The sequence below is a fragment of the Lemur catta genome, chromosome 1 (genome assembly GCF_020740605.2).
Source record: "Lemur catta isolate mLemCat1 chromosome 1, mLemCat1.pri, whole genome shotgun sequence".
NCBI classification, from domain to species: Eukaryota; Metazoa; Chordata; class Mammalia; order Primates; family Lemuridae; genus Lemur; species Lemur catta.
The window spans coordinates 27,142,875-27,164,321 of NC_059128.1; the positions used below are offsets into that span (position 1 = coordinate 27,142,875).

The following is a 21,447-nucleotide window of genomic DNA, read 5'->3' on the forward strand; positions in this document are numbered from 1 at the left end:
AATGCACCATTGTCAAAGCTGGTAACAGACTGGTGTACTCGACCCCCATAAACTCTCGCCAACCAGCCTCATGCAGCAGTGGTGCCAGTCAGGTGGGGGAAGTTAGAACTAAATCATGAGCATAGCAGCCGTCAATTTAGCCCTTGTGGCTGACTAATGTTCTAATTGTGCTTGTCAATCTGGGAGGATTATTTTGTTGAAACTTATTTTATTCCTTGGTATTTTAAATACATTAATTTAAAAATAAAATAAAAGTACAAATGATGAACAAAAGTATATTAATAAAAATAACAGAATTTGTTCTGTAGAATTTGGATTCAGTCAAAAGGTTGCACTTAAGAACCTAGCAGGCCACATGTGAGCTTAAGGCTCCAGGTTCCCTGCCCCTGGACACAGGATACAAAGCTGGCTACAACAGCTTCCTTGCCCTGAAGCAGCCCAGGCAGCTGACACAGTACATCTGTATTACATGACATGATAATACACTGTAATAGCTCATAAAAGGGGACCCTGCTATGGTTTGGATATAGTTTGTACATCCCCACCCAGACTTCTTTTGAAATCTGATCCCCAATGTGGTGGTGCTGGGAGGTGGGGCCTAGTGGGAGGTGTTTGTGTCATGAGGGCGGATCCCTTAAGAACGACCTGGTGCTGTTCTCATGGCAAGGAGTGACTTCTCACTCTGGCAAGACTGGATTAGTTCCTGCAAGAGTGGATTAGTTCCTGCCAGAGTGGGTCGTTATAGAGCCAGGACTCCCCTTGGTCTTTGTCTTTTCACACATGTCCACTTCCCCCTTGACCTTCTCTGCCATGCTGTGATGCAGCATGAAAGCCCTCGCCACAGGCCAGGGCTGTGCCCTTGAACTTTCCAGCCTGCAGAACTGTGAGCTAAATAAATCTCTTTTCTTTACGAATTACCCAGCCTCAGTATTCCATTATGGCAACACAGAATGAACTAAGACAGACCCTTATCCCACATTTGGGGAAAAGAGGGACCAGGGAAGCTACCTGGAGAGAGAAGCCTCCCAAAGCCAAGTTCTGGAGGAGAAATAGGACTTAGTGTAGCAGGGAGGAGAAGGGACATCATTCTAAGCAAAGGCAGCAGCATGTGCAAACCCTGCTAGTGAGAGAAGGAAGAATTACTGGGACACTGGGGGTAGTTTCAGTGTGGCTGCAGATAGGTTCACAGAGGTGCAAGGGGTCAGAGGAGCCATTTGGACACCTATCCTAAGGACAACAAGAGCTGTGCAAGGATTGATCAGAAACATTATAGGATTAGGCCGGAAATTCTTACAGACAATCCCGCTGCAGTGTGGAAAATGGATTGGAGAGGGGCTGAGCTGTACACAGAAGGCCTGTTGGGCTGTCGTGGTGGAAGCTGGAAACAACTCAAGTGGCAGTGGGGAGGGAGGAAAGTGGTTGGGCTGAAAGACAGAATAGAATTTGCAACTCATTGGATGTGGAGGGGGTTGAGGGAAAAGATGAGACTCAAACCTTAGCCTTGGAGAAATGGATGCATGAGGGTGCCATGAACGAAGACAGAGAACCCCATGGAGGAGCAGGTGGGAATGTGCCTTCCTCTTTCTGTAGCCTCTGAAGAAGGAGGCCTGGACCCACCAAGGGGCTGGGCAAGAGGCTTCCTCTACTGGGGACCCTGAAGACCCCCTCTCCTCAAGAGGCTGCCCCTAGAAATGAGACTACTAATGAGTGCCCTTGGAAAATGTTGAAGGGGTTGGGATGGCCACACTGGGCATTGGGCATTGCCCACCCTGGAGTGCAGAATGAGGCCACCTGCCTGAACTGAAATATATCTGAGCCAACCAGCCATGCAGGGACTCTAGACCCTGACTTGGAATAGGTGAAGGGGGCTTGGGGTTTGCACTTGCTCACACAGGGCAGGTGGAGCAGGCCGAGGGCAGGGCTTTGCCTGGCAGACCCCACTACCTCGTAAGGGCCAGGGAAGTAGATAGCTCCGGCTGTGGCTCGCTGGAGTCTCGAGTCCTATCTTGGTCGTGTAGGAAGCTAAAGAGCTACTTGAAACAGATCATATGCATAGATTATACCAATACAGGCTCTGCTTTCTCTGAAAAGCAATTTCAAAGCCACTTCATTCTCCACCTGCATTTGGCTAACAGCCTGATCACAGCCACACTAATAACCTTCAAACATTCTCAGGGGCAGCCTTGGCTCTGAAAGGTGCTCTTCCTCCCTTCCTCCCTGCCCTATTTCATGCTTCTCTGGGACTGCAGTGACAACAGCTGTGCATTCATCCCAGGGCTGGAGTTACTTGGAGGAGAGGCAGATGACTGCGGGCTAATTCCTTAAGTGCACTTCTGGAGCCCGTCAGCCCCAGCTCCCAGCCTGACATCCCACTTAGGGCCACAGGTCAGAGCATGAACAATTCCACATGAATATGGATGCTGAGGGTGGCTGCTGATTGCTTCTGTCCTGCAGGGCAAAGCTGTCGCCCTGGGTGGGGATGACATTTTAGCTGAGATACAGGGTTGGGGGAAGGGTTGTCTCCAGAGTCGCAAGGTAGGATATTTTAAAATTTAGGATACTGAACACTTGGAGAAATGTGTCACTATCAGGAGAGGCAACACAGAGAGGAGTCTGTGTCTGTTGTACAGTTGCTCCATTCGATTCTTGCCCCTCACCCTCATAGCACCAGTTGTGAGGTTGGCCAGTCTGGGTGCTGCAGGAGGATTTTTGCAGTGGATAAAGGTGTGGACAGCTGAGCATCCAGGTGTCTTCCAGTTCTAAGGGGCTAGGTGGCTTCGCCCGTGCCTTGGCTGATGGTATATCCCAGGTTGCACTTTGTCCCTCTTTCTTATTGTCCAAATCCCACCCAATCCTCATGGTTCAGTTCATGCCCCACCTACCTACTCTTTGAACCCACCCCCACACTCCAACCCACACTAGTGTGACTTTTACTGTCTGAAGAGCTCAGTTACTGCTACGAGCTGAAGGTGGCACCTTATTCTGTGCTGTCATGCCATGCTTACTTGTCTCTCTGCCAGGGTCCCAGCTACCCAGTGAGATCGGAAGACCTTGTGCTCAGGGCTGGTGCCCTTTGCTGTCCATTGCTACTGTCTTATGTCACTTGGTTAGTACTGAGCAGCCAGCACTCAAAGGCATGAGACTCCAGGACACTCAGTCCTGGGATGTCATTATCCTAGGGCTGTGGGAATGCCTCATCCCAGGAGAGACACCACTGAAGATGGGGCCACAGGCTTTCCTTTAGTGTCTCTGGGAAACAGGGCTGGACATTTCCTGCTAGTCCTGCTCTTCCTCAGCCCTTGACAGAGCTGCAGGGAGAGGGGCGCTTTCTGAATCGGGTTTGTTATTTGGATGACTGGCTTTCCATCTGGTGCAGCAGCCGGGACAGAGTGCCGCACTATGGCCTGATTTCGATGGCCTTTTTGCTAAAGATGGTACATGTGGCACATGACAGCGATGGCCAGAGGCAATGATGACCCATGCAGAGGCCCTGAACCATTCAAGGGCTTCCATGCGGTGGTCATAGAAGATCTGGTCTTGTCTGAGGCCTTCGAGAGTTCACAGTGAGACAGGCACAGAGAGACACATGTTAGGAGCTGAAGGTGGCACCTTATGCTACACTTACTCTATTCAGATTTCTCGGGGCTCATCCCTTCTCCCTAGGGCCAGCCATCGATCAAGAGCCAAGTTGGTTAGATCTGGCGCATGGGGAGGGAGGGAGAGAGAGAGAGAGAGATGGAAACATAAGCTGAAGCAGGTGGTAAATGCAGGTTGATAATTTTTCCTAAGGAGTCCAGACTTGGGAGTCCTCACCTTGGGTCCCGTTCTCCAGGCTCTCACCCGAGTCCACTTGCTTATTCCTGAAATGCCATACATGATCCTCATTCTATAGCTTTCCCCAAGCCATTTCCTTTCCCTGAAAGACCCTCACTGTACCTTTCACCACTGTCTACTTGACAAATGCCTACTTACCAATTAAGCCTGAGCTCAAATACCACCAGTCTTCTATAATTTTTTCCAATCCCTGGCCCCCAGAATTCCAAAATGTTTTATAAGTTCCTTTTACCCCAGAACTTTTCCTAGGGAGCACATGGCTTTCTGTGCCTAACTCACTGTGAACTCTTGGAGGGCTCAGGCCATGTCTTGTTCACCTTTGCGTCCCCGACACTCGCCCAGTGTCTGACACCTCGTGGGTGCGCGACACATGTCTGTGGCATTGAGCTGAGGGCATTCTGATGGCAACAGACAGCCACTGAGATGTTTTAGGCAGGAAACAGATATATTTTGCTAGAGCTGGAGGCTTTTGACTGGAGACTGGGGTGTTATGCAAATAGCCAAGGTCAAGTTCTGGACCTCAGCTGAGACAGAGCCGTAGGAAAGGATGGAGGGAAAGCCGAATGAACAGGATTTGGAGTCAGGTGGGGCATGGTGGCTGAAGGAGAAGGAAGGTGAGAGGGTGACTCCCAGGCTCCCACATTAGGAGGTGGGACCTGTGGGTGCCATTAAGGGAGGCATGTCATACGGGAGGAGGAGGATGTAGGTGTGTCCCAGAAGATGGTGAAGATTCCCCAAAGCCAAAAAAAGAATTCTAAGAGAATTTCCTTTCCTGAATTAGTAAAATGAGCATCTTTAGAATGAGGTAAATTAAGTTCTAATGGTCAGAGCAGGTAGATTGGGCTGTTTGTGTCCTGGGTTGAAGGGAGAAGTAGATATGCCCTGAGTCAGAATCCAGAGGGAAGTCAGCTAAGTTCAGCCACTTACTGTAAGGGCTGGAACACTTTAGAGGTCAAGGGCTCTGCCCCCTGGAGGGAGAGGGGATGCTTTTATCCTGCACCAATTCCCTGGACACCCATGTAGCCTCTGCACTTTGCCTGAAGATAACTCACTCTGGGAGTCTTACCTCTGACTTCTTCCTCTGTTTAAAGCGAGATATATTCTGGGCTTTGAAAGCAATAAACCCATCTGTTACTGGGGCCAGTGGCTCAGGTTGGATCGCCACTAATCTGGTTCTTCCTGTGTCCCGAAGATCTGGAAATAGCAGCTCAGTGGCACGAGGAAGTGCTTTCTCCTGTGGGGGCCGTGCTGGGCTCCTTCCAAGGACGTCAGGACACAGAAGTCCCCGTTCAGCCTTGAGGTACCTGAGAGGTGGGCAGTGCTCCGGACAGCATGTGTACCAGGAGCTCTGGCGTCACGGTTCCAACAGGTGTGTGGTGTGAAAACACTTCTCTGTTCCCTGAGGCCATTTTTATTACATACATGGGCATCCTAATCCAGCTTTCTTCAAATTATACTGTTCTCGGATGTTTTCCCGGTGACATTCGGCTATCGTGCAGTCAAGATGGTAAGGACCCGAGCTGCACTGGAAATGCGAGTGTTTCCCAGAGCTGGGTAAAAAGGGGCCAACTATAGAGACGTAGGAAGGGTGGGAGAGAAAGCGTAAGAGGTCAGCACCAAGAGCTGGCGACTACTACAGGAATGTGGACCCCTGGCCATGTGTCCACGAGAGAACTCTGTCTGTGTTTCCTCTTTGAGAGTATTTGCTCCGATGTCTAGAATTTAGCCACAGTGGACCACTCTTAGCAGGTCGCATTGCAAGCTTTCAACTTATTTGCTCAGAAAATTTTCATATAGATATGAATTTCATATGGCTATGAATATAGAATTCTGGGCAAGAGAAATTATCGGTAACATTGTATCACTCAGAAGTTAGATATATTCATAATGAAGGCAGTTTAGGCTCCATTGTTACTGGTGAATATAATAATATACCTGTTACAGCCCCCTGTTGGGAACTGCAGTTCTGATATGCGTGAAGGTGACTTTAGTAGACAAAGGGGAGGTGCAGCCTTGTGTGCCTGGGGGCTTCTTCTAGCAGCCTCACTATTCAGATCCCACCGAGGGCTCCAGAAATAAAAGGGAGGAGTTCTCTGAGCAGAGGCAAATACTGTCACCCGAAAGGCACAAGGAATCTCAGAGCCTTAGGCTCTTAAACTGGGGCCTGGATTCAGAATTTGGTGTAAGTGAATGTTACTAACATTAATATCACTAATAGTTCAGTTCTCTGAATGCCATCAATTCTTCCCAACTTACAATGGGCAGCGGGTGAGAAGTACAGGGGGCTGGGAAAAGGCAGTTGGATCTATCGTGCTGAGAACCCCTGATTGACAGGGAGGAAGAAGAGAGCCAGATTCTAGCTCCCAAGTCTGCTCGCATCGTAGGATCACAGCACGGCTCTGCGGATGAGTATCACATGTCTGTGTCACAAACAGTATCGTAACATATACTCATTTTGATGATGTTTTTGCACATAATTCTGTTCCAAATGGCTAAAACAGTCCAAAGGGTCTATGTTTCCAGGTGCCGAAAGCATTCTCTGAGATTACAGAAGTGTCCTAATCTGTCGGCTGCCAGCAGTATATTAAAGGAATGACATCATCGTTCTGGAGCCCGAGGTCCTTTTGCTACAAATTATCATCATTTATTTTATTTCTATTACAGATCATAGGATGATGTTATTCAATAGAGACTCTGTAGGCACTGTTTTGGGGGAGAACAATACCGCTTGTTCGGTTGTTGGGAGCGCTGTACGTGGGTGTGATATGCCCGCTCTTACACAGCCGCACAGAGACGTCTCGAAACCGGTGTTGTAGGGCCTGAAGGAATTGTCCAACATGGAAAAAATGGGAGAATGAAACTGTGCTGCTTTTGGGGAAAGGAAAGTAAGATGTGACAGGAGAGCTTTTCTCACCTGTGTTCTTGGAGACTGAAATTTGGTATGAGGCAGTTCACCTTGAACTCTATGGAAGGGTCTAATGACTGAAAAATCAAATGGATGTTGTCATCAGATTGTTCTGCTAATGAAGCAGTTCTACAAGACGGCCCTTGAAGACAGGAACGGGAGCCTCTGGCCATCTGAGGGGGCGTTCCCAGAGCAGTGTGGGAAGGACTGGCAGGACGCCAGAGCGGAGCGAGGTCAGGCAGGGCAAGGCCAGCCGGTGTGGGGCTCCCGTCCGCATCGAGAACAACACTGCACCACTGGCTTCCAGTGGGACTGGCTTTTTTGTTGTTGTTATTGTTTAATTTTTAACTGACCCATCATAATTGTGCATATTTATGGGGTACAATGTGCTGTTTCAGTACTTGTATATACAGTGTAATGATCAAATCAGGGTAATTAGCAGATCCATCACCTCAAACATTTATCATTTCTTTGTGGTTGGAACATTCAAAATCTTCTCTTCTAGCTGTTTTGAAATATACAGTACATTATTTCTAGAAGTGATGGAGGTGGTGGAGAAAGGCTTGTTCCAGATGTTCTTCTTCTTTTGTTTCTGTTTTTGAGACAGGGTTTCACTCTGTTGCCCAGGCTGGAGTGCCGTGGCATCAGCCTAGCTCACTGCAACCTCAGACTCCTGGGCTCAAGTGATCCTCCTGCCTCAGCCTCCCGAGTAGCTGGGACTACAGGCATGTATCACCACGCCCTGCTAATTTTTTAATTTTTTGTAAAGACGGGGTCTTGATATGTTGCCCAGGCTCGTTTCGAACTCCTGGCCTCAAGTGATCCTCTGGCCTTGGCCTCCCAAAGTGTTGGGATTACAGGTGTGAGCCACTGCACCTGGCCCCAGATGTCCTTATGAGGGCCATGTGGATGGACCTGGAAGTATGCCCATCCCCTCCCTGTCATCACCACCTCAGGCTGCTGACCTGTGAACTCTGCCCAGGAGCCTGTCCCCTTCTGAAGGAGCACTGTGGGCAGGTCACGTCTCCATATTCCCCAGGATGAGGACTCTAGTGCCAGCTCCCAGGCTCTGCCCCCATTCCACCTCTTGCTGCTGTTCCAAGTGATCCCAACGTCCCCGATGCCCACACAACCCTTGGCTGCCAAGGCCCTCCCCTCTTCCACGCTCCCCTTCCCGTGCCTCTCCAGTCCGGCTACCCCCACGGACTGCCCTGGGTGCTTCAACATCACTCCACCTCTGAAATAACTCACTCTGCAATGCCCTTTCCCAGCAACACCTCCTATCACTTCACCTCCCCTCCTGCCTTTGTTCCCGGGAAACTTGCCCCTGGGCTGCCAGCTCTGTCCTCAGCCCCTTTGGGACCAGCTCTTGAGTCCACAGGCTCCACACAGCCCCTCCACCCTGGTCTGAATCTTGTGAGATCTCAACACCCATCTCTCCCTTTCCACCCCCATACTCATTGAGTCACAGGGGGCTTTCCATCCTACCGCAGCATCTCACGTGCCTGTCCCTCACCACTCTCACTGACGGGCTCCAGCCTGGTCTGAGCCACCGTGCTGTCTGTCTGTGGTCTCTGGGTCCAGCCCTTCTCAGCCGTCACGCTGCATGCTCTGCTCGCAGGGCCCACCCACCGCACCCTAAGCAGGCTGGGGATTTTCATGCCCCTCCTTCCGGTTTCTGCCTCGGTCAAATTAGCTGCCACTTGCTTTGTGCATTCTCTTTGCACCTAGGATCCTCTGATCTGTGTCACACTAGGTCCGTTACTCATCTGCATCTTCTATTAGAAGGTGTGGTCTTTGAGGACAAAAACCACTTTTACTCAACTCTCTAAGCTCAGCAGCTAGCACGACGCCAGCCACACGGCCAATCTCAATGAGCACCTGTAGACCTGAATGTCCCAGATATGCCTTCCATCAGACCTGGCCCCTGAGTTGACATCAGGGGAGCCACCGAGCCCAGCCTCCTTCCTACCTATCTTTCTCTGGGAGGAGATGCATTCCTGCCTCCTGCCAGTTCATCCTTCTCCCTTGCACTGCTGATGGCTGGGGTGGTCATTCTTTTTCTGCCATAACACCAGGCTACACCATGGAGGGGCGGGGGAGCCAGCAGGGACTGGGGACAGTCACAGAACACTGTGTGAACCTGCAGAAGTTCTGTGGGCTCACCAGCTGGCACCCTGAGAGACAGCCAAAGGGAAAGTTCATTTTTTCCTGCCCAAAGCTCAGAATCCTGAGAGCAGTCATGAATCTGAGTGCTAAAGGCTTAGGAGTACGAAGTGGCAAGGTCACCTCTGCTTTGTGCCTGACCAGGGAGGGGGGCAGGCATCGTGGATGTTGTGTGTGTTTGTGTGTGTGGGTGTTGCAAACCACTGGGCACGTCTAGATAGCTAATAGTGTGCTTCCACTGCAGAGTGAGAGGAAGGGCCACTAATCCAATTTGTAATTTATCTTTTGGTTCGCTCCCAATGTCTTCCCTTTGTTTCTGACTTGATGCATTTGTCTGAGGGCTCAGTGAGTTCACCTTGGCAAAGTCTTGCATGAACAGAAGCACTTAGCTCAATAGATTAGCTCACAGTCGTGTGTGCTTGTGCGTGCACGTGCGTGCATACATACAGCTTCCTTAACCCCTAGGTAGGGCCTCCCTCCAAGGAGGGGCACCCAGGGTTGGTAACTGCGGAACTCAGCTTTGTGAGGGTGGCAAGCAAAGAGCCAGCAGAGGGGCCGGAGCTGGTTTGGGGAAGTTCTGGACGCAGCCAGACAGCAGCTCACACACTTCGGTGCCGTTTACCCTGGGGAGGGTGGAGGTGTGGGTATCTTTGGTTGGAGAAGAGGTGGATAGGAGGTATATGTCTATTCTGAACTTCAATCAGACCCCGTTCCAGAGTCATATAGTTCTCAGGCTCAAGGAAAACAAGGAAAGCATCTAGTCCAGTGGGTCCTGCCTGCCTGTGCATCAGAATCACCTAGGATTACTTACTAACAACGTAGATTCCTGGGGTCCTTCTCAAACCTCCTGATTTGCAACCTCTGGAGGTGAGGCCTGGGAGTCTTTCTTTTAAACACTTGCTCTAGGTGAGCTGGGTTACCAGCTGCCTAAGGCCACACTGCTAATTGTGGCAGATCCAAGACTAGAACCCGGGACTTCTGACTCTCTAACTGAGACATTTCCTCTTACAGCCCAAGTGTCCCTGGGCTTAAAATTTTGGGAAACAAGGCTCCTACTGGATGCAAGGGTGAGTGTTGAGTGGATTTCTTATCCTGCAGACCCCTAATCCACCCAGTTAAGTTCGTTTCCTACAAAGGGTGCTGAAGGGCTTCAGTTCCCAGACTGGGCAGAGACAGCTGAAATGGGCCTCTCGCTCCGAGATGACCTGGCAGCTCCTGACCCTGTCTTTGGCACCAGGCAGTATTTCAGAGTCCTACCTTCACCCGCTTTCTCTGGGAGTCAACCCTGTTCTCTTGGCAACCTAGAAAAACAGGCTTGGATTATTCCTCATCTGTAGCTATCTTCCCTCTTTCTCTCCTTCCTTCTCTCACTTTTTCTTTCTTTTTCTCCCCCTTCCTTCCCTCTCTTTCTCCTTCCGTCTGTTCTTCCTTCCTCCCTTCCTCCCTGTCTCTTTCTCTTTTGGTTTTGAACAATTTACCGAAATATGATTCACATTCCATGTAATTCATTCATTAAAATGTATAAGTCAATGGTTTTATGTATATCCACGGAGTTGTGCAAACATCACCACAATCAATGTTAGAACATTTTCATCACCCCCAAAAGAAATTCCTTACCCATTAGCAGTGACTTTTCATTTCCACACCCAACCTCCGTAACCGTACACAACAACTAATCTACTTTCTGTCTCTATAGATTTGCCTATTCTGGACATTCTATATAAATGGAATCATATAATATGCAATCTTTTGTGACTGACTTCTTTCACTTGATATGATGTTTTCAGGGTTCATCCATACTATAGCATGTTTCAGTACTTCATTCCTTTTTATTGCCAAGTAATACTCCATTGTTTTGTTTACCCATTTGTCAGTTGACAGACATTTGTGTTGCTCCCTTTTTTTGTTGTGGTTGTTATGAATAATGCCACTATGAACACTAGTGTCCAAAGTTTTGTATGGCCATATGTTTTTATTTCTCCTGGGTATATAGCTAGGAGTGGAATTGCTGAGTCAGATGGTAACTCTATTTTTAACCTTTTGAGGAACTGCCAGACTGTTTTCCAAAGTGGCTGCAGTATGTTACATTCCTGCCATTTTACATTCCAGACTTCTATACGTTGCATGAGAGCTCTAATTTTTCCACATCCTCACTGACACTTTTTATTATCTGTCTTTTTTATTGTCACCATCCTAGAGAGTGTGAAGTGGTATCTCACTGTGGTTTTGCTTTACATTTCCCCAGTGGGTAATGATATGAGCATCTTTTCCCGTGCTTTTTGGCCATTTCCTGTGCTTTGGGGCATTTCCATTTAGAGAAATATCTGTGCAGATCCTTTGCCCATCTTTTAACTGCGTTATTTGTCTTAGTGAGTTTGAAGAGTTCTATACATATTCTATATATAAATTCCTATCAGTTGTATGATTTTCAGATATTTTTTCCCAATCTGGGGATGTCTTTTTACTTTATTGACAGTATCCTTTAAAGTAAAATGGTTTTTTAAATTTTGATGAAGTCCAAATCATCTATTTTTTTCTTTTGTTGTTTGTATTTTTGGTGTTATATCCAAGAAACCATTGCCTAATCCAAGGTCAGGAAGATTTATTATGTTTTCTTCTAAGAGATTTATAGTATTAGCTCCTTCATCCATTTTGAGTTACTTTTTGTATATGGTGTGAGGCAAGGATCCAACTTCATTTAGTTATCCCACCACCATTTGTAGAAAAGACTGTTCTTTCCCCTATTGAATTGTTTTGGCACTCTGGTTAAAAAATCAATTGCCTGTGAATGTGTGGGTTTATTTCTAGAGTCTCAGTTCTATTCCATCCAACTATATGTCCGTCCTTATACCAGTACTGCACTGTCTTGATTACTGTAGCCTTGTCATAAGTTTTGAAGTCAATGTGTTTACACTTTTGGTGTCCATCTTTCAGCACACACAGCACAGGCTGAGGTGTGGCTTGGGTGGAAGGGTCTGACTGGATGGGCTGAGGATGTTTAAGGAGCAAAGGGTCATGGAAAGCACTAGAGACTGGGAATCAGGGGCCCTGGTCTTTAACCCTTGCCTTGCCTTAGTCCCGAGTAACCTTATGTAACTCACTTGGCATTCCCTGGCCTTTGTTTCCCATTCTGTAGAATGAAGGTTCTGGGCTAGCTGATTGTTACAGAATTTTCAATTCTAATATTCTGGAAGCATAAGAGACTCAGTTTACACAGGCAAAGTCCATTACAGGGTCCCCTGATTTTATAGTAGAGCACTCATAGTCTTTTGGTCATTTGGAGCTTAGGTACATGGGACAGAAAATGTGCAAGAGGAGTCTGGATCATACCAGACAGCAGTGATGCTATCAAAACTACCAAGGTCTTACCCAAAGGATGCAAGTTCTCACTGGCCAAAGACATCAATAAAAATGATAAATGTGATGGATTGAAATATATTACATAAGTTCATAATGCTGCTTTAAAAAAAATCCCTCTAATTATTCAGGACTTCTGGATTTTGAGATCTCTAACTGAGAAAACCCCTGGTCATACCCTCTGTGTGGCCTGGTTTTCATGGATGCACCACTGTACCATGGGTCCCCAGGGGCTGTTCCAGCACATGGTTTCCAGTCAGCTTTGGCCACTTTGTCATTCTGTGTTAATCTACTTGGAAAAGGCCTGAGAGTGCTCCAGAGTCATTGGGAGGGGTCAGCCACCCCAGAGTTGCCAATGCACCAAGCACTGCCTGCTAACTGGATAAATAATGCCTCACTTTGATATGCACTATTGCTTATACGTGACATAACAAAAAATCAAGACGGAGAATAATTCCATTGCTCTAAAATGTTCCCTTGTGCCTCTTTATAGTTAATCTCTTCCCCCACCCCAACTTTGATATGTGTCATTGCTTCCCTCTGTTTCCAGGTATGGCCCCTCAGCATCTGTGGAGGATTGGTTCCAGGACACCCCTCCCTTCAGTACCAAAATCCGAGGATGCTCAAGTCCCTGGTATAAAATGGTGCAGTATTTGCATATAACCTACACATACCCTCATGCATACTTTAAATCATCTCTAGATACTTAACATACATAATACAATGAAAATGCTTTGCAAATAGTTGTTATGCTGTATTGTTTTTTAATTTGTGTTATTTTTATTTGTCATTTTGTTATTTGTTATTGATTTCTTTCCCCAAATATTTTCCATCCGCAGTTGGTCGAATCCAAGGATGTGGAGCCACAGCTACGGAGGCGACTGCAAGTAGCTCTGCTAGAGGAATAAGGCATGTGTTCTCTGCAGCGTGCAGGCTCTGCGATCATGTGCTCTTGCCAACAGGGGCTCACAGATTTTGGGGGGTTAAACGATGACTTTTCACTGAAGAAGTGTGGCCAACCGGCCCGAGAGATTGCGTGGTCGTCAGGGCCTGGGTGCTAAGCCCTGCTCTTCCGACCCTCTCTGCTGTTCCCACGAGGGGCCTCCATTTCTTTCTGTGTAAAAACAACACGTTGAGCAATGTGCTACCTATATGCGCAGCAACATGCGGAGCTGAGTGAGGGAAGCCAGGCTCAAAGGTCACACAGCGTATGATTCCCTGCAGGTGGCTTTCTAAACCAGGCAAAGCTATGGGGTCAGGAAACAGATCAATAGCTTCCAGGAACCAGAGGGGTCAGGGGAGGGATTAACTACAAAAGGGGACGGGAGAACATTCTGGAGTAGGAAATTACTCTCTATTTTGATTTTTGGTGGTGGTTACATCATTGTATAAGTTTGTCAAAATTAATAACACCATATGCAAAAAAGATGAATTTTAATGTAGGTAAATTATGGCTCAATAAACAAAAAAACTGTTTCTCTCTCTCTCTCTCTCTCTCACACACACACACACACACACACACACACACACGTGCACACACACACACACACACACACACACATGCACACACACACACACACACACGCACAGAGTTGGATCAGAAAATCTTGAAGGTCCCCCAGTGCTAATCTTCCCTGACTCTCTCCTGAGGGTGTGATCATGGACGAGGCAGCAGGAAGAGACACCCAAGGTCGTGTCTCAGTTTTTAAACTTCCCCCTCCCTGATCCCTCCTACCCCTTCCCAACTCAAAACAGTCGGTCGTTCCATGATGCGGTGGGAGGAAGCAAACACCAGCTTCACTAGCTTGGTTGGCCCTTTTAGGAATGAGGCTGCTCTTCCATAGAGGTGCGCACGTGTCCCTGCGGATGCCGGATGGTCTCAGAGGACGGAAGCCTTGTCCAGCTCCTTGTCCTGGCTCTGAGGTCTGAGTCACTGGCTCAGCTTGCAATATTTCTGAACTAGAGCTCAGAATCCCAATCCCAATGATGCAGCCATGAGGCCTGTTGGACAAATGGGAGTCTAGACGGACAGTATAGGTCTCCACTGCTCCCATTCTCCGCCCAGGGTCTGAAGGAGGAGCCCCCAGCCTTCCCCGGTGCTGCTACTGAGGCCAGCTGCAGAGTTATTGATTGAGGCCATCCAAGGGACACACAGCAAGGGAACCAGGCCCTTGCTGGGCAGAAGAGAGCAAGGGGCTTGTCACAGGCAGAGGCCACTGCCTGTACAGGCAAACAGAGCCCCCAGCCTCCAGGCTGGCACTCAGGGGCCGGCCACGGGGAGCTGGGGCGGGTCGGGATTTGCAGATGTGCTCCACCTTCACCGCCCCTCCACGCCCGTCTCAGATGCAGCACCAGCCAACGCTAGCAGCACCCGTTTCGTGAACATTTCCTCTGTGCCAGGCAAGGCTCAGCCCTCTGTAGCAATTTGCAGCCACCATGAGATTTTGAAATTCTTATTTCTGTATCACAATGGGGGAAACGAATGCTCAGACTGGGTGTGTGGCTCAGCCTCTGCAATCAGGGGCTGCTTCTCTGTTTTGTCTGCTGAAATAAGCCAGACCTGGCCAGGACGTCCCCAGGGCTTGAGGAGGAGGACTGAGCCCAGCTTTAAGCGAGCTCTGTTCCAGGTGCAACTCAAGCCGAGTAATTCCCCACCCCAGGCCCCTCTAATATAAGCCAGATCCCGCGCAGCCTCTTCCTGACCAGGAAGCCCTGCCCCTCGCTGCTGCTGCTGTGTGGCATCTGAGACAGGTCCTGCAACCCCCACTGTGAGTGCTGAAGGGCTGGGTGCAGGGAAGGGCCACCACGGGGAGCCGCAGCCACGTGCTGCTGGGGATGAAGTCAGGCTGAGGTTCAGCCTGTGCAGCAGAGTTCTGTGGGCCCAGGAGGGGATGTGCCCCTCAGAGGACCACCTGAGCTTGGAGGCTGCCACAGCCCAGCGACAGTCCTAGGATCTGAGACTCCTATCTGAGGCTCTCATGGTCCCTTGGATGCTAGAACCAATGAACAACTGGAAGCCGGCACCAAGGGAAAGGACAGCATCACGCCCTTATGCCTTATGTCCCCAAAAGGGTGTAGGGAGAGAGGAAGCTGTCAGGGCAGCTCGCAGACAGTCTTGGGGGTGGGCACAGCTCTTTGTGTTATAACTGCAGCCCCAAATCTCCACCTCAGCCCCGACCTGAAAGCAGACCTGCGTTCTCGGTGGTCAGTAGGATCGTGTGCACACATGGCAACAGCCTGATAAACAAAGCTTCTGGAAACGAGCCAGATGGTCCAGCTGGGTAGGAGGAGCTCAGGTTCCCTAGAGGTGGTGGCCATGGTCAAATAGGACAGGGAAACATGGCTCCTTTGTGGGGGGGGGCCAGGATTTGACTTTGGGATGCACTATGGACCTGGGGCAAGTGTGACCTTGATCTTGACTTTGTGGGGCAGGAAATCCTGTTCAAGGAGGTGGTTAGGGGTTCAGAGACAAGTTGGTTTCCAATCAGATGTGCCTGCAGCCCAGTCCCCATGCCTCTGAAATCATTTCTATCTTTGGGTGCAAAATTTTTGCCCCCGAAGCGTGCTGCTAGGTGCCAGCCTCCTTGTTAATAGAGGGACTGCGTGCGGTGTTTCCTGTCTACCTCACTCTCGACCCCCTCTTGTCAGCCCAGCTCTCGGACTCTCAGAGTCCCGCTGCTGTAGCCTTAGTGGGAAATGAGATTGTCTGTCGCTCAGGAAACCAAGACTCCCCGTGAGAAGCATCGTCTGTGTGCAGCAGACTTCCGTCCTGGGACTTTATTCAAGAGGGTGTCAGAGCCGTCACTGGGTTTTGCACCTGAGCACAGAGACCATCCAGCCAAGGAGACCCTGGCAGGGTCGGGGGCTTCAGCCTTGTGGTGACACCACTGTCCCACCCATCCAGGAGGAGTCTGGCACCCCAGAGATCTGGCTTTTCCCAGCCCCTTAGCATCCTGTTGGGAGTGAGATGGAAACAGACTGTGTGTGTGTGTGTGTGTGTGTGTGTGTGTGTGTGTGTGTGTGTGTGTGTGTGTTAATGAGGCAAGGCAGGGACTGGGGAGGGGTAATAGTTTATCATTTTTTTTCTAGACATTAAGTCCTGCCCAAAAAACTCTCAAACCAAGGAGCCACACAGAGTTAGCTGGATTGTAGTGGGTTCAAGTCATTTATTTTTAGAGTGTACCAGCATGTTTGGTTCTGGGGTCCAATCCCCAAATTCCAGAAAAATAAACTAATGAGAACCACATGCACTATGAAGAGGCCATTTCGACGTGTCCGTGATCATGCGGTGAGTGGGCTTAGAATCTAGAACGGGGCCCTGGGCGTGGAGCAGAGCCTCCCCCATGGACAGCTGACAGCAGCTGGCTCTGAGCCCTCATCGGGGCTGGGAGATGGCCGAGGCCGGGTCATTCGGGCCCTGTCCCTGGATGGCCCCAGGACCCTTATTGCTACATTTGCTACTTTGCTACTTTATGACCCCTGGGCCTCGCCCAGGGGAAGCCTTATCACGGGGTGGTACTAATGAGTAGGTTGCTGGCATCCGCTGTTGCCATGGTTACACCAGCACAGGCCTCTCTTCAGAGGGCCCCATGGTGAGTTATTAGTGATTCGTTTGGCCACTTTTCAACTTATGCCACGGTCCTTGCTACATATTCAGTGTGGGCAGCTCCTTATAGAGACTGGTGGCACATTATTGTCCCCACCCCAGCCCAGGGCCTCCCAGCTCCTGGACCTTGCTGGAACACCTCCCTCCAATGCACTCTGTGAGGCTCAAAGAACAACAGCCCTCAGTCCTCTCCATCTTCTGGAAAGGCTTCCGGGAACAGGCCGGGAGGGATGCATTTTAGGAAGAACATCATCTTCCACGACCAGCAAGGGGGCCAGTCGGATGGCAGGCTCCTGGCTCAGCATCCTGTTGGTGAGGTAGTTTGAACATCCCAGGAATCCTGCCAGGGAAAAAGGCCCTGGGGCGCATCCCCATGTGTTCAGCTAGCCCAAGCAGCAACTCAAGAGTTGCAAGAGGTCCCTCGCAGGGCCCTGGCCTGGTACCCGACCGCTCAGCAGCGGTGATCCTGTTCCTGGGGTACCGTGACACCTTCCCAGGAGAGCAAAGCTGATGAATCCCTTTCTGGAAGGGCAGGAGCCTTCTCCCCGGCCCGGAGAGTTTCTGCTGCTTGGGGCAGACCATCTGGTTGCTGCCAGGCATCTATAGGTGCCAGCTGACAAGTTTTACTCTTCCCGTGTAGGGAAAACTTATTTCAGTCAGATGCCCACCGTCTGGTGCCTTGTGTGTCTGGCCTGATGGGTGGGTGGTCACCTGCTGACGCTGCCCTATGTGCTTTGGCTGTGGGGCTGCCAAAATGGTGTTTGCCCTGTGAGCCCACATAGGGAAGAGTCCGGGCCGGAGACCACCTCCACTCAGGGAGCTAAGGCAGCTTCTAGAGGGCAGGGTGGGCCAGGGGAATCTGCTTGACTGCAGAACTGACTTCAACAGTCTAATCTAGTCTGACTCTTTGGCTGTGTAGACCAGGCCAATGGGGAACTGGCCAAGCCCAGATTTTCCAAATGCACTTGCATGACAAGGTCTGCGTGGTAGACTGACCTTGGACTGGCCACCTTGGGTGGAACAGCCTTGTTCCATACCTTTCCTGCAAGCCTCTTGCTTGATCTGCTGGGGAGCACATGGTGGTGGTCACAGGACTGGGCGGGCCCTAGTTGGGGGATAGGTATGACGGGGTTATTGCTCTGGGTCTGAATCCATCTGAAGGGTTCTTACCTCTATTGCGCCTACTGACCCTGCCCTCTGGATGTCCCCAGAGGTGTTTGGAAACATTCACCCTGCTCCATCTCAGGACTACGGTCTGCCTGGCTCTGGGTAGGCCCCTGGGGACCTCCAGGGTGAGGCTGGGTCAGAGGGAGAAGGGGGCACAGAAGTCACGGCCAGGGAAGCCACCAGCCCTGCCCTGTTCACAGCCTGACTTAGCACGTCCCCTGCAGCCCGCAGGGAGGGGCAGGGGGCAGCCAGGACCCTTGCCCTGGATAACTGAGGGCACAGAGGTGCCTGCTGCTTGGGAATGCTCTGTCCACACACCCTATGCCTGGATACCAGCACAGCCTGGGGGTCCTAGGCAGGGAAGAGTGTTTTGGGAGCAATGTTGGGGGCAGATCAATTTGGACTCTAATTTTGTTCTGACGCAGGAGGTTTGTATAAAGACAAAGGGGATAAAAAAAAAGGGTGGAATGAGGAGAGGGGAAGTCGAAAGACCCTACAATTTAGAACAGGGCTTCATTTCATTCATTCGCTCATCACGGAGTTACTGAGTGTGTATGGAGTGCCAGCCTCTGTGCTGAGCAAGTGTGAGTGTCTGACAAGAATCTGGGTCTACACTGCCACCTTTGCAGACCCCCTGAGGACTCCACAACATGTGGCCCCTCTCTAGTTTCCACTGTACTCCTGCCAGTGGGGGAAACCGAGGCATGGTAGCCAAGAGCCCACAAGAAGATACAGCATCGTGAAGACCCCTAATACCCGTGTGGCTCTGCTGTGAGGATGGAAGACTGGTGCCCTGGGGACGGGGCCGTGTGGAAACAGACGTGGACAGGACTCGGAGGTGGGGGCTGGACAGATGGGCCATGGGGAGTGCCCTGGCGGCTGGGACTGCAGATGAGCAAGCGTAGGAGCCTTTGGTCACCAGTTGGCAAATTTGGCTACATGAGTGAAGAAATACCAGTGATTGCTTTTTTGCTTCTCTGTTTCCTGTTTATACACTCCCAAGGGAGACTTTTTACCTATGTTCAAAAATAGATCAAAGGAAGGTATAGTCATAGCAAGTGGGGGAGTGAGTGTCTGAATTTGAAAACAGGTTACTTAATCCGGGCTCCGTCCACGGGCTCACAGGCGTCACAATGACAACAATGACAATAGTGATAGCATCAGCTACCGTTTGCCAAGCACCTACTCGGTGCTTTACCAACACGACCTCACAGGCACGTTGGCAAATAGTCAATTTGACACACGCACAAAGGGAATAGGAGTGGATCTTTTGCAGGTTTTGGAAGGTTTTGTTTCCCCCTAGGTGATCCGTTCTCTCGGCCCTCAGATCGAGACCGGGAAGAGAACCGTGTGGCCCCGGCCTGGCCCCGCCGTAGCACGCTCTGCCCCAGCCTCAGCCCCAACTGAGACCTGACCCTGCGAGGGCCTGGCCTGCCTGTCAGGGTGCCACCACGTGGGGGCTGCCAGCGCTGCAACCCAGCCACCTCCTGGGCCGGGGACCCTCCCAGCTCCTGCCTGGGGCTGCCGGAGGGGACACTCCCAATGGCCCCTGAGTTCACGGCCATGTTTATTTTGTAAAACATGAGGGAATAAACCAAGGAGCAAGGGGGTGAAAACAGAACGGATTATGAAGTAATCATTTTTAAAGGGTGGTCATCAGAACCGCCACAGCCGTTGAACAAGCTCCGTCATCTACAGCAGCACTTCCTCGAGTGCTGGACCCTTGAGACATTTGACAGGACCAGAGAGAGGGCAGCCACCACGCCAGCGGAGACCTGTCCGAAAACTGTTCTCAAAGCGGGTGGTGAGAACTCGAGGGGAAGCAAACCATGAGGCTGCTCTAGCGCTGAGGACGTGAAGTGCACATTTTACGTGAGAGTGATATCAGGGTGGCCGCAGAGACGTGGGCAGACAGGTGGCAGCTGGGACAAGGCGGCTGTAACTATGGCGGCTGCACCAGAGAGGGAGCAGGGAGGTGATGCAGAATACTGGATGCGCTCTTGTCCCTCTTGAGTTTGCCAGAAGGTGTGACCCGCCCCCCAGACAGCAGGAGGAGTGAGGATAATATAATCTCAAGTGATAGTCGTGACAGGAACCCACTCGGTGTTCTCCCCCGAAGGAGTTAGCATCAGGGGCCTCTTAGAGAGTGGAGTGTTGGACCACAACTGTGCAAGGAAGAGAGGGTTGTACACCGGAGCCTCCACCACCGACCCCGGGCTCTTTCTTTCTGCTCTCCCCGTTCACCCACCAAAGTCTCCCCACTGTCACCCTTCATCGCCCTCACTCCTTCTCCTTCACAGTGACCAAATCTCCCCGCAAGGAAACTCTGTCCGCAGATGTGGAGCGCCGCCGCCCAGCCGTGGGGTCCGCGGGCCCGGTCAGGAGGACTGCATCAGGCCGGTGAGGCGCTTGCCCGCCAGCGACTTTCCCTGCAGAGAGACAGCGACAGAGAGGCACGCACAGACAGGACAGAGACAGACAGCCAGACAGGTGAATTAATTAATTAATTGCACAGGCCACGGAGGTCTAGCGACCGACCAACCCCGACTGACCTTGATATTTGACCTCTAGGTGTGGGAGCCTTCACTTGGGACAGGTGGGAAAACCAGCGCTCCGGGGTGGGTGGTGGGAACGGCGGTGTGTTGCTGGTACTCTTTTGGGGATGTGGGTATTTTACTTACCAAAAACCAGGCATTTAAACCCTTAAGTGGCCCGTTTGCTAATGCTTATGGGCTGCCCCTGAACTTGATATTATTCAAGTGGGGAAGGAAAAGGTGGACTGGGGAGGATCGAGGTCAGGCAGCGTGGGTTGGCCCAAAGAGATGGTGGCCACAGATCTGGGTGATTAGAAACTAATGAATTAACTAGTCTTAAGAAGGCAGAAGAACCAGGAATCCTGTTTGAAATGCAGGATGGACACAGGCTTTGGGCCCTGTTGATGACAGGTTCTGGGGCTGTGAAAGTGACAGGGTGTCTGCGGGGGCTTGGAGCCACGGTGGGTCCCAGGGCAGTGCGCTCCCGCTGTCTCCTACGTTCTTGCTCCCACCTGTGGCACCTAGAGGCCGAGTTGATGACCCCCACCAGGAAGTCACAAGCCCTTCAACTACAACCTACGAGGCAGTTCTTCTCAGACGCTAAAAAGGTAAACTGGCCCCTGAGGCCTGGTGCACAAGGCACAGAGGTGCTCAGGGAGCCCAGATGTCTGCATGCCTAGAGGTGGCCGGGGACCCCCGATCTAGGACGGGATTGGGGCCTGGGCGCCAAGAGCGGAGGGGAAGATGAGTGAGGCTGTCGCTCTGCTCATTTTCCTTGCGTGGTCTGTGCCCGCGTTCCTGCTACCCCCCTTTGGAAATCCATACTGCTGGATGGGGGGCCAGGGGACAGTGTGGCTGCACCCAAGCAGATTGATCAC

At 50.7% G+C, this 21,447-nt stretch overlaps 1 protein-coding gene across 6 annotated transcripts in view; it reads right to left on the minus strand.

Moving 5' to 3' along the window:
- Positions 1 to 16,408: 16,408 nt before the first annotated feature.
- Positions 16,409 to 21,447, minus strand: part of RGS6 (regulator of G protein signaling 6) — a 537,898-nt gene continuing 532,859 nt past the window's right edge. For 4 of the 6 annotated variants that reach the window (XM_045564589.1, XM_045564556.1, XM_045564563.1 and 1 more), the window contains one exon: positions 20,137 to 20,464. In XM_045564589.1, coding sequence (XP_045420545.1) covers positions 20,414 to 20,464 — 51 coding nt within the window. In that variant the 3' untranslated portion in view covers positions 20,137 to 20,413. Of the gene's footprint in view, positions 20,465 to 21,447 lie in introns of all 6 variants that reach the window. The other 2 variants (XM_045564571.1, XM_045564581.1) reach the window with 1 other exon arrangement.